The 12,520-nt window shown below is 50.8% G+C and overlaps 1 protein-coding gene across 1 annotated transcript; it reads left to right on the plus strand.

The window, feature by feature from the left end:
* The first annotated feature begins 2,399 nt into the window (after positions 1 to 2,399).
* NMRAL1 (NmrA like redox sensor 1) lies at positions 2,400 to 10,905 on the plus strand. The gene is made up of 6 exons (XM_060172458.1): positions 2,400 to 2,482; positions 2,892 to 2,956; positions 5,949 to 6,187; positions 7,530 to 7,779; positions 8,490 to 8,680; positions 10,644 to 10,905. The coding sequence occupies exons 2-6, from the start codon at positions 2,917 to 2,919 to the stop codon at positions 10,821 to 10,823; spliced, it is 900 nt and encodes a 299-aa protein (XP_060028441.1). The 5' UTR covers positions 2,400 to 2,482; positions 2,892 to 2,916; the 3' UTR covers positions 10,824 to 10,905.
* The last annotated feature ends 1,615 nt before the right edge of the window (positions 10,906 to 12,520 follow it).

Consider the following 12,520-nt stretch of genomic DNA (forward strand, 5'->3'; position numbering starts at 1 on the left):
AGGAGCGGTGGATTCATGGTGCAGGCACTGAGCCCAGCAATAACCCTGGAGGAAAAAAAAAAAGTCAATAAAAAGCAACCTTGAGCCAGGTGGTGGTGCACCTGGTTAAGTGTGAATGTTACAGTGCACAAGGTTATAGGTTCAAGCCCCTGGTCCCCAACTACAGGGGGAAAGCTTTATAAGTGGTGAAGCAGGGCTGCAGGTGTCTCTCTGTCTCCCTCTATCTCCCCACCCCTTTCAATTTCTGTCTCTATCCAATAATAAATAAATAAAATAAAATAAACATTGAAAACAAACAACAGCCAGGAACAGAGAGTTCAGTTTATCAGAGCACAGGGCTTGCATGAAGGAGTCCCCAAAAAGAACTCTGTCTCTGTGGGTAAGATAAGACAGGACAATCCTGTGCAGCCCCAAAGGAATGTAGCCCTGGTGGTGAAGTGGGTCTATAGGTGGCTTATCTTTCCTTCTTCCTGTCTTCCCCTCTTCTCTTGATTTCTCTCTGTCCTATCCAAGAACAGCTATAATAACAATAGTAACAACAAGGTAAACTAAATGGAGAAAACGGCCTCCAGGAGCAGTGGATTCGTAGTCTATGCACCTAGTCCCAGCACCAGAGATAACCCTAGAGGCAAAAAAAAAAAAAAAAAAAAAAAAAATTGATGAGTAGGTAGTTCACTGGCAGGAGTGTAGAACTTGCACGAGTAAGGCCAGGCGTTCCATCTGTGGTCCCACATATCCCAGAGAGACTGGTGATACCTCGGGGCTTTCCTCTCTTTCTCTCTTATTAAATACATATATAAACTCTTAGTGGTGAGGGACCTCTGGGACCTCAGCCACGAAATACTGTTGCATAAGCAGCTGTACCAATTCCCCTGACCCAATTAATTTATTTTTTAAGATTTTATTTATTTATGAAGAAGGTAGGAGGAGAGAGAAAGAACCAGATATCACTCTGGTACATGTGCTGCTGGGGACTGACTCAGGACCTCATGCTTGAGAGTTCAGTGTTTTTATAAATTATTGTTATTATTTTAATATTATTTATTGATTTTTGAGAGAGAGACACCAGAACACTGCTCAGCTCTGGCTTATGGTGGTGAAGGGGATTGAACCTGGAACTTTAGGAGCTTCAGGAAAGAGAGTCTGTTTGCATAACCATTATATAAATTCCCCTGCCCAAGAGTTCAGTGTTTTATCCACCTCCTGGACCACTCATTTCTTTTCTCCTTTCTTTCTTTCTTTCTTTCTTTACCAGAGCACTGCTCTGCTCTGGCTCATGGTGTTTATGGGACTGAACCTGGAACTTTGGAGCCTCAGGCTCCAAAAGAGACTCAGGAATGAGAGTCTCTTTGCATAAAAATTATGCTGTCTACCCTTGCCCTATTTTTATTTTTATTTTTTTTGCCTCCAGGGTTATTGCTGGGGCTCAATACCTGCTCTAGGAATCCACTGCTCCTGGAGGCCCTTTTTTTCACTTTTGTTGCCCTTGTTTATCATTGTTATTGTTGGATAAGAAAGAAATCCAGATAGGAGGGGAAGACAGAGAGGGGGAAAGAAAGATAGACACCTGCAGACCTGCTTCACCGCCTGTGAAGTGACTCCCCTGCAGGTGGGGAGCCTGGGGCTAATGGGATCCTTCTGTCAATCCTTGCGCTTTGCACCTGGTGTGCTTAACCCACTGAGCCACCGCCTGACTCCCTAACTTGTCTGATTCTTATGCCAAAGGGACATGTTTGGGGCCTTTGCTCCCCTCCAAGCACGAATGAGCACACTGGGCCTGCTCTGCAAGTAACTCGCTTTTGGGTCCTGCACAAAGAGCTGGGTGCCATTGCAGCACCCAGGGCTGCGCAGGCGGCGGGGTGAGACTGGAAGGCCTGGGGGCGCCCTCGGGTGCCCGGGTGGGAGCCCGCCCGCCCCCACGTGGGAGCCCGCCCGCCCCCACGTCCACTTTCCCTCCCCCATTGCCACTACCCCTCCCCCACGTCAGCTACCCCTCCCCCACGTCCGCTACCCCTCCCCCACCCCCCCCCACGTCCGCTACCCCTCCCCCACGTCCGCTACCCCTCCCCCACGTCCGCTACCCCTCCCCCACGTCCGCTACCCCTCCCCCCACGTCCGCTACCCCTCCCCCACGTCCGCTACCCCTCCCCCACGTCCGCTACCCCTCCCCACGCCCGCTACCCCTCCCCCACGACCACTACCCCTCCCCCACGTCCACTTCCATTTCCCCACGTCCCCTCCCCCCAACGTCCGCTACCCCTCCCTCACGTCCACTACCCCTCCCCCACGTCCACTACCCCTCCCCCACGACCACTACCCCCACGTCCACTACCCCTCCCCCACGTCCACTTCCATTCCCCCACGTCCCCTCCCCCTCCCCCCACGTCCCCTCCCCCTCCCCGGGGCCCTCAGCGCATGCGCCCCAGACTCAGCTTTGCAGACGCGCTTCTCTTGGCGGGACCGGCGGCCAGAGACCTGCCCGGTGGGTGGGGGGGTCAGGACGAACCATCTGCGGTGCGGGGGGAGCTCAGTGCAGAGGCGCGGGGCTGCGGGGATGGGGGCGCGCAGCCGGGGACCCCCTCGCCCCCGGGAGGACCGTCTGGGGGCGCAGCGACTGTGCCCAGGGTGGGGCTGCAGCTGCAGCTGCGGGCGGGGGCGGCACCTGCTAGGAGGCTTTCTGGCCCCTCCGGTGGACTTGTCTGCACGGTCAGGGGCCCCCTTTCCCTCCGCGATTCTTCCCGGGTGGCGGTAGGGCCAAGGGTGGGGGTCCGGGTGCAGGGAAAGAGTCGGGCGGTGCGTCGTGGGGCTGCCCAGCCCCCTCTGTGCGCACCCGCGACTTTCGGGTGGGCACCCCTCCGACCTTGGTCCCATTGCGCCCCTGCCTCCTCCAGGCCCCTCGGACCCGCGCTCTTCGCCATGGAGGACGTGAAGCTGGTGGTCGTGTTTGGAGCCACAGGTGAGAGACACTCCCCCCTCCCCGCTCTGAGAGCCCCTCCAGCTCGGACCCCGGACCTGGGAGCAGAGTTGAGTGCAGCAGCTCAAAGCTCTGAAAACAACTTCACAGAATGTAAAAAAAAAAAAAAAAGAAAACCTCTGCAGAGGTAGGTAGCATCATGGTTATGCAAAGAGATTGTCGCCTGAGAGTCCCAGGTGCAGTCGCCCACACCAGCACAAGCCAGAGTTAAGCACTGCTCTCCAGCAGATAGCTCTTAACTTTCTTTATCTCTATTTAAAAAAAAATTTAAAATATTTTATTTATTTTCCCTTTTGTTTTCCTTGTAGTTCTTGTTATTGTTATTGATATCGCTGTTGGATAGGACAGAAAGACATGGAGAGACTCGGAGGGGAAGACAGAGAGAGGGGAGAGAAAGACAGACACCTGCAGACCTGCTTCACCACCCGTGAAGTGACTTCCCTACAAGTAGGGAGCCGGGGGCTTGAACCAGTTTCCTTATGCGTCCTTGCACTTGGGGCCACCTCCTCTTAACCCACTGCGCTACCGCCCTGCCAGACTCCCTTTTAAAAAAAAACAACCAGGGATTCTTTCTCCAGCTCGCTCTCTCTCTCCTCTCTCTCTCCTCTCTCTCTCCTTCTCTCTCTCCTTCTCTCTCTCTCCTTCTCTCTCTCCTCTCTCTCTCCTCTCTCTCTCCTCTCTCTCTCCTTCTCTCTCTCCTCTCTCTCTCCTCTCTCTCTCCTTCTCTCTCTCCTTCTCTCTCTTCTCTCTCCTCTCTCTCTCCTTCTCTCTCTTCTCTCTCCTCTCTCTCTCCTTCTCTCTCTCTCCTCTCTCTCTCCTCTCTCTCTCCTTCTCTCTCTCAAAAAAAAGAAAAAAGAAGAAAAAAAAAAAAAAAAAAAAAAAAAAAAAAAAAAAAAAAAAAAAAACAACCAAAAAACTTTACTTAATTTAATAGAACAGAGAGCGAGACACCTGCAGGCCTGCTTCACCACTTGTTAAGCTTCCCCAGACAGTGGAGATGGGGCTGGAACACGGGTCCTTATGCTTGGGTAATAAATGCACTTAACTAAGTGCGCCACCACTTGGCCCTTTAATTTTTTTTTTTTTTTTTCTGTGCTGGAGTCTCTATCCTGGTGGATTTCTCTTCCCCCACCCTCCTTAGAGGGTGAGAGACAGCAGGTGAGAGAGACACAAGAGACACCACAGCACTGCCCCTCCATGGTGATGTTTCCTTCTGTGTGCTACAGCCTGTGGTGTTGAGGGCTCCAACCCTGCTCATTGCACATGTTGAAGTATGCACTCTACTGGGTGAGCTATCACCTGATCCTGTAGATACTTCTTTCTTTTTCTTTTACTTTTTTAAAAAAATATTTATTTACCCTTTTGTTGCCCTTGTTTTTTATTGTTGTTGTTATTGATATTGTCATTGTTGGATAGGACAGAGAGAAATGGAGAGAGGAGGGGAAGACAGAGAAGGGGAGAGAAGGATAGACACCTGCAGGCCTACTTTACTGCTTGATTCCCCTGCAGGTGGGGAGCCGGGGGCTCGAACCAGGATCCTTATGCTGGTCCTTGCTCTTTTTTTTTTTTTTAACCCACTGCGCTACTGCCGGACTCCCTATTTCTTTCTTTTTTTGTTTAACCAAAGCACTGCTCAGCTCTGGCTTATGATGGTGCTGAGTATTGAACCTGGGACCTTTGTTGCCTCAGGGGTGAATTTTATTATTTGTATAATCAGTATGATATTTTGCCAGGCAACAATTGCCCCCCTTTTTTTCTTTCTATTGTTTATTATGTTTATTTATTGGCTAGAGACAGCCAGAAAGTGAGAGGAAGGGTGAGGTAGAGAGGGAGAGAGACAGCTGCAAAACTGCTTCACCACTCACAAAGTTTTCCCACAGGTGAGGTGCAGGTGCAGGTGAGGACCAGGGGCTTGAACCCAGGTTCTTCTGTACTGTAACATGCTTTACCAGGTGTAGCACCACCTGCTCCCCTTTTTTAAAATTCAGGGTTGTTGCTGGGGCTTGGTTCCTGCATGACCAATCCACTGCTCCAGTCAGACTGTTTTCTTTCTTTCTTACTTTTTTTTTTTTTTTAAGATATTTTTTATTTATTGTTGGCTAGAAGCAGAGAGAAATTGAGAGGGGAGGGGGAGGAAGTGAGGGAGAGAGACAGAGAGACATCTGCAGCCCCGCTTCACCATTTGTGAAGCTTTCGCCCTGCAGGTGGGGTTTTCTTTCTTTCTTTCTTTCTTTCTTTCTTTCTTTCTTTCTTTCTTTCTATTTTTTACTTGACAGGACAGAGAGAAATGGAGAGGGATGAGGCGATAGAAAGGGAGGAAAAAAGATAGACACCTACAAACCCGCTTCATTGCTTGTGAAGCATTGCTCCTACAGATGTATCACAGCCTGCCCCCCCCATTTCTTCCTTTTTTTAAAAAATATTTTTACTTACTTTATTTTAATGAGAAAGGGTAGATACAGAGAGAAAGAGACCAAAACACTGCTCAGTTCTGGTGGTGCCAGGATCCTTACTCCGGTCCTTGGGCTTTGTGCCGTGTGTGCTTAACCCACTGTGCTACCGCCCGACCCCCATAAATAAAATATTAAAAATAATAATTAAGGGTCCTAGCAGTGGTACATCTGGTTAAGCACACATTACTAAGCACAGATATCTGGATTTGAGACCCTGTTCCCCACCTGTAGGGGGGGAGCTTCTCAAGTGGTGAAGCAAGTACTGCAGGTGTCTCTCTCTCCTTACATTTCTCTGTTCTGTCAAATTAAGAAAAGGGAAAAATGGCCACCAGGAGCGGACGGTGGGTTTGTTGTGGAGGCGCCAGGCCCCAGTGATAAATAACCCTGGTGTCAAGGAAAGAAGGAAGGAAGGAAGGAAAAAAAAAATAATAAAGCAGCCAGAGAAATAACTCGGCTGGTGGAACACGCACTTGCCTGCTCTCAGGCAGGTCCCACCCTGATGTCTTTCTGCACCTTCACAGGTGCCCAGGGGGGCTCAGTGGCCCGGACCCTCCTGAAAGATGGCACATTCAGAGTCCGTGTGGTGACCCGGAACCCTGGGCAGAGGGCTGCCAAGGAGCTGAAGCTGCAGGGAGCGGAGGTTGTGCAGGGAGACCAGAATGACGAGGCCAGCATGGAGCAGGCTCTGAGCGGGGCTCATGCCGCCTTCATTGTCACCAACTACTGGGAGAACTGCAGCCAGGAGCAGGAGGTCCAGCAGGTGAGGCAGGTGGGCGTGGGGCTGCAGGCAGCTTGCCAGATAGAGGCTGACCACTGCCCTGACCAGAGACCATGGCAGGCCTGTTCCTCCTCTTCCTTGTAGCCCTCCTAGACTGATGATGGCAGGAGTCTGTTGCTTTAGCCATAGACTTAATTCGTGAACCAAACTCAGTGCTTTTATTATTATTATATTTATTCCCTTTTGTTGCTCTTGTTGCTTTATTGTTGTAATTGTTATTGTCATTGTTGTTGGATAGGACAGAGAGGAATGGAGAGAGGAGGGGAAGACAGAGAGGGGGAGAGAGAGACACCTGCAGACCTGCTTCATCACTTGTGTAGCAACTCCTTTGCAGGTGGGAAGTTGGGGGCTCAAACCGGGATCTTTACGCCGGTCCTTGTGCTTTGTGCCACCTGCGCTTAACCCACTGTGCTACCACCTGACTCCCATGATTTTTTTTTTAAAGATTTTATTTATTTTATTAATGAGAAAGATAGGAGGAGGGAGAGAAAGAGCCAGACATCACTCTGGTACATGTGCTGCCGGGGATTGAACTCAGGCCCTCATGCTTGAGAGTCTAGTTCCTTAACCACTGTGCCACTTCCTGGACCACTCCCATGATTTTTTTTTATGATTTTTTTTTTAATATTTATTATTTATTCTCTTTTGTTGCCCTTGTTGTTTTATTGTTGTAATAATAATTATTATCATTGTTGTTATTGGATAGGACAGAGAGAAATGGAGAGAGGAGGGGAAGGCAGAGGGGGAGAGAAAGACAGACACTTGCAGTCCTGCTTCACCGCTTGTGAAGTGACCCCTCTGCAAATGGGGAGTTGGGGCTCGAACCGGGATCTCTACGCCAGTCCTTGCGCCTTGCGCCATGTGCACTTAACCTGCTGTGCCAACGACCGACCCCTCGACTTATTTAAACTAGAGCACTGCTCAGCTCTGGTTTATGGTGGTGCTGGGGACTGAACCTGGGATCTTGGGAGCCTTTGGTAGGAAAGTCCTTTTGCATAATAACCATTATGTTTTTCCCCCAGCAACTCCCTCTTTTTAAAAAAATTTTTTATTAGAGGTGGGAGATTTCCCACTGTCCAGTCTCTCAGCTTGCTTGGATGACCTGTCAGGATCACAGAAGATAGAAAGCAGAGGCAAACTAGGAAGCATGGCTGGGGTTCAGTGGGGCGTTGGGGGGCAGACTCACAATTCTGTGTTCAGTGGTGAAAATTCTGAGACAGAGGAGAGGGCTCGGCTCTCAGTTCCAGGTTGGAGAGCTGGCCCTGATTGGAGACACAGCTTTCCTCCCTGTCAGCCCTGTGGTTTCTCCCTTCCTGCCCACCAGGGTAAGCTGCTGGCTGACGTGTGCAGGCGCCTGGGCCTCCACTATGTGGTCTACAGCGGCCTGGAGAACATCAGGAAACTGACGGGTGGGAAGCTGGCAGCTGGCCACTTCGATGGCAAGGGGGAGGTGGAAGAGTACTTCCGGGTCATCGGTGTGCCCATGACCAGCGTGCGGCTGCCCTGCTATTTTGAGAACCTCCTCTCCTACTTCCTGCCCCAGAAGGCCCCAGATGGGAAGAGCTACTTGCTCAGTGAGTACCTTTCTTCCTCCGCCCTCATAGAGTGGCGGCAGGGTTTATGTGGGGGGGGGGGATGCAGCCCTTTGAGCCAGTGGTTCTTGGTTTTGGCCTTTGACTTCATGGGGGTGAGGGAGAACAATGCTGGAAAGCTGTAGACTGGGCTTAGACGCCGGCTGTACGGACTGGGGGTCTGCTTCATGTAGCCTTGTCTGCACCTCCCAGACCCCCTTTTGCTGAATGAGAAGAGCAGGCGGAGGGGGCAGGCCCGCATCGAGCAGAGGGTGGTGGTGGTGGGGACACACTGGCACCTCCCTTTGCAGTTCACAGGCCGTAAGCAGCCGCCCTTGTGTGGTCTCTGGGTTGGAGCTGCATCCCTCAAGCTCCCCGGGGGGCTCCCAGCACCACAGGTGACCTTGCCCCGCCTCCAGCCACAAAGCTGCTCACAGGTGGCCTCACCCAGCAAGGCATGTTCTGGGCTTAGGGCCCCTGGCCACTTGGCTGCTCACTTATGATGCTGGGCTGGCACAGGTGGTGTGTGAAATCCCCACCCCAGGTTCCCACTAGAATTCAGGGCAGGATGGAGCACGCTGTTCCCAGTGACACCCCCTTCTGTCCCTGTCTTAGCCTTTGGCCCCACTTGAACAGCTGCCTGTCTCAGTTTCCAGTCTCGCCACGGATTCTGGGTGTCAGGGCTGACTGGGTGGGTGTCCTCTCGCCACCAGGTCTGCCCATGGGTGACGTGCCCATGGACGGCATGTCTGTGAGCGACCTGGGGCCTGTGGTGCTCAGCCTGCTGAAGACCCCGGAGGAGTACGTGGGCCGGGACCTGGGGCTCAGCACCTGCAGGCACACGGCTGAGGAATACGCCGCCCTCCTTTCCAAGTACACGGGCAAGGCCGTGTTCGATGCCAAGGTGAGCTCTGGAGTGGCGGGCTCCTGGTCAGGAAAGGGCCCCAGGCCACCCCTCTGGCCATGTAGACACATGAACAGCTGTGTCCTATGCTCAGCTTCTGGCTTTGGGGGTCGGAGCTAGCTCGCCCTGGAGAGTGCATGCCTTTCCATGCACAAGACCTGGCCGGGGTATAAGGAAAACTGGAAATGTTATGCATGTACAAACTACTGTATTTACTGTCGAATCTAAAACATTAATTCCCCAATAAAGAAAAAAAAAAAAAAAGACCTGGCTGGGGACCCAGGCTCAAACTTGTCACCATGTGGGAGCTCCTGGGGGGGGCGGCGGCAGTGGGATCTGACCGGTGCTTTGATGTCTCCTTTCTCTTCTCTTCTGCTGACAGAAGGGGGTGGGGCGGCCAGACTGCTCACTGTTTTGAGCATGTGTGGGGTCTCTGGTTCATTCCCTGGAGCTGCACTGGGAAAAAATGACCTAGAACAGTGGTTTTGTCCCTCTAGTAGGAAGTTATTTATTCATTAATTTTTTAATGCATTCTATGCCTTTAAATTTTTTTTAATTTTTTATTATTGGATAGACACAGAGAAATTGAAAGAAGGTGGAGATAGAGAGGAAGAGAGACAGAGAGACACCTGCAGAACTGCTTCACCGCCTATGAAGCGACTCCCCTACAGGTGAGGAACTGGGAGCTTGAACCAGGATCCTAATCAGTCCTTGCGCTTTGTGCCACGTGCGCTTAACCCGATGCACTACCGCCCGACACCCCTATTCATTAATTAATTTTTTTTTTTTTTGCCACCATTGTTCATGCCTGGGGCTTAGTGCCTGCATGGCTCCATCATCCCCAGTGGCCATTTGTTTTATTGACAGCGGGGGAAGAGAGAGAGAGAGAGAAAAAAAAAAAGAGGGGAGTCGGGCTGTAGCGCAGCGGGTTAAGCGCAGGTGGCGGCGCTAAGCACAAGGACCCGCATAAGGATCCTGGTTCAAGCCCCGGCTCCCCACCTGCAGGGGTGTCGCTTCACAAGTGGTGAAGCAGGTCTGCAGGTGTCTGTCTTTCTCTCCCTCTCTCTGTCTTCCCCCTCCTCTCTCCATTTCTCTCTGTCCTATCCAACAACTATGACAACAATAATAACTACAACAATAAAACAAGGGCAACAAAAGGGAATAAATAAATAAATAAATAAAAAGAGTAACAGCAGAGACATGATCTGCTCCACATCACATGAACATCCACCCTGTGAAGCGGGGGCAGGGGGCTTGAATCTAGGTCCTCCTGGACTTGGTGACAAACATGTGCACTCTACCAGGTGAGCTACCGCCTTGCCCTCCCTGCCCCTCCCCTTTAATATAATTTATTAGGAAATAGGCCTGGGGAAGGACCTGGGTTTGTGCCCCTCTTCCCTACCTGAAGGACCTGAGCAGGAGAGTTTCACAAGTGAAGCAATGCTGCAGGTGTCTTTCTTCTTTTTACTTTATATATATATATATATATAATATTTATTTATTCCCTTTTTGTTGCCCTTGTTGTCTTTTTATTTTTATTTATTAATGAGAAAGGAGAAGAGAGAGAAGGAACCAGACATCACTCTGGTACATGTGCTGCCGGGGATTGAACTCGGACCTCATGCTTGAGAGTCCAATGTCTTATCCACTGTACCACCTCCTGGACCACTGCAGGAATCTTTCTCTTCCTCTCTACCTCTTGCGCTCCCCTCAGTTACTGAGCCCCAGCCATAACCCTGGTGAAAAAAAAAAGGGGTTGGGAGAGAGAGAGAGAAAGTGAGCCACGAGAGCACTGCTCACCTCTGGTGCTTGGGATTCAATCTGGGGCCCGAGGTGTGTAAGCCCTGTACTCTGACAGGCATCTATCTCCCCAGGCCACTGAGTGATGCCCCTATGGGAAGTGAAGGGCCACAAGGGGCTGGGGTGTTGAGGATGCCCTTTTATAACCTACTTCTGCTTCCAGACAACCCCTGAGGACTACGAGAAGCTCGGCTTCCCCGGTGCCAAGGACCTTGCCAACATGTTCCGCTTCTATGCTCTGAAACCTGACCGCAACATCGAGCTGACGCTGAGGCTCAACCCCGAGGCCAGGACGCTGGACCAGTGGCTGCAGCAGCACAAAAGGGACTTTGCCCAGCTGTGACCCATCACTTCAATCCAGTCTGGCTGCATCAGGGTGTGTTACCAAAAAAAAGTTTCCTTCAAATGAAAGGCCACTGTTCTCAGATGGTTTCGAGAATAAGAGGGCTTTGTTTCTGGATGGCACGGGCTGGCAGCTGTGTAGCTGTGTTGCTGTGATAGTGCCTCCAGTGTGGAGACCCCCCCCCCCTTTCTTTCCCGGCAGTAGAGGAACTTGGGACATTTATTGACTCCACGTCAGCCTGGGAGGAGGCAGAGTGGATAGTTTCGGACTCGAGCAGGAAGTCCTGAGTTTAATCTCTGCCACTGTATGGACCAGGACATGCCCACCCTCTCTCTTCCCTTCCTTCATTAATAAATCCTAGCAGGAGTCGAGTAGTAGTGCAGCGGGTTAAGTGCACGTGGTGCAAACCGCAAGGACTGACACAAGGATCCCGGTTCCAGCCCCAGCTCCCCACCTGCAGAGGAGTCGCTTTCTCTCCCCATCTTCCCCTCCTCTCCCCATTTCTCTCTGTCCTATCCAACAACAACATCAATAACAACAACAGTAACTACAACAACAAAGCAAGGGCAACAAAAGGGAATAAACAAACTATTTAAAAATTTTAAAAAATCTTAGGGCTGGGCAGTGGCGCACCTGGTTGAGTGCATACATTACTATGTGCAAGGACCCCGGTTCAAGCTCCTGGTCCCCACCTGCAGGGGGAAAGCTAAGCTTCGTGAGTGGTGAAGCAGGGCTGCAGCTGTCTCTCCCTCTCTAGGTCCCCTTTTACTCCCATGCAAATTATATACGTATATTTTTAAATATTTATTTATTCCCTTCTTATTGCCCTTATTATTGTAGTTACTGTTTTTATTGTTGTCATCGTTGCATAAGACAGAGAGATGGAGAGAGAGACATCTGCAGATGTGTTTCACCATCTGTGAAGAGGCTCCCCTGCAGGTGGGGGAAGACTCAAACCGGGATCCTTACGCTGGTCCTTGCGGTTTGCACCACCTGTGCTTAACCCATTGCGCTATCGCCTGACTCCCGCAAATTATATATATATATATTTGAACTACCAGACACTGCTCAGCTCTGGTTTATGGTGGTGCAGGAGATTGAACCTGGGACTTTGGAGCCTGAGCTGTCTGTCAGGAGGGACAGGTTGAGCTCTCCACTGCTGTCCCTGGGGTCTAGGGCCCTGACCCCACAGTGAGAGCCCACAGCAGGCACACATCTATAGAGCGAAAGCTACAGTAGTCACTGCTGAGTCCCTTCCTGCCCTGTCTTCTCCAACCTCAGCCCAGCCCAGGAGAGGCACTCACACCCCCGCTCAACCCAGGCCTGGAGCTGGACCTGCACTGTGAGCTCTGGGAAGTGGCAAAGTGTATAAAGCACTGGACTCTCAAATGCGAGGTGCTGAGTTTGATCCCTGGCATCATATATGCCTGAGTGATGGTCTGGTACTTTCTCATTAATGAATAAATCTTCATTTTATTACTATTTTTTACCAGAGCACTGCTCAGCTCTGGCTTTTGGTAGTTATGGGGATTGAACTTGGGACTTTGGAGCCTCAAGCAGGAGAGTCTCTTTGTAAAACCATTATGCTATCTACCCCCACCCATGAATAAATATTTTAATAGTTATTATTATTATTATTTTTTAGTTATTTTATTTTTGAGAGAGAGACACACACAAACACTAGAGCACTGCTCAGC

Source organism: Erinaceus europaeus, chromosome 15 (genome assembly GCF_950295315.1).
Source record: "Erinaceus europaeus chromosome 15, mEriEur2.1, whole genome shotgun sequence".
Classification (NCBI taxonomy): domain Eukaryota; kingdom Metazoa; phylum Chordata; class Mammalia; order Eulipotyphla; family Erinaceidae; genus Erinaceus; species Erinaceus europaeus.

Coding starts and splice junctions, on each gene's coding strand:
- NMRAL1 (XM_060172458.1), top strand. CDS start 2,917: ATGGAGGACGTGAAGCTGGTGGTCGTGTTTGGAGCCACAG. Junction 6,188..7,529: donor AGGAGCAGGAGGTCCAGCAG/GTGAGGCAGGTG, acceptor CCTGCCCACCAG/GGTAAGCTGCTGGCTGACGT. Junction 8,681..10,643: donor AGGCCGTGTTCGATGCCAAG/GTGAGCTCTGGA, acceptor TTCTGCTTCCAG/ACAACCCCTGAGGACTACGA.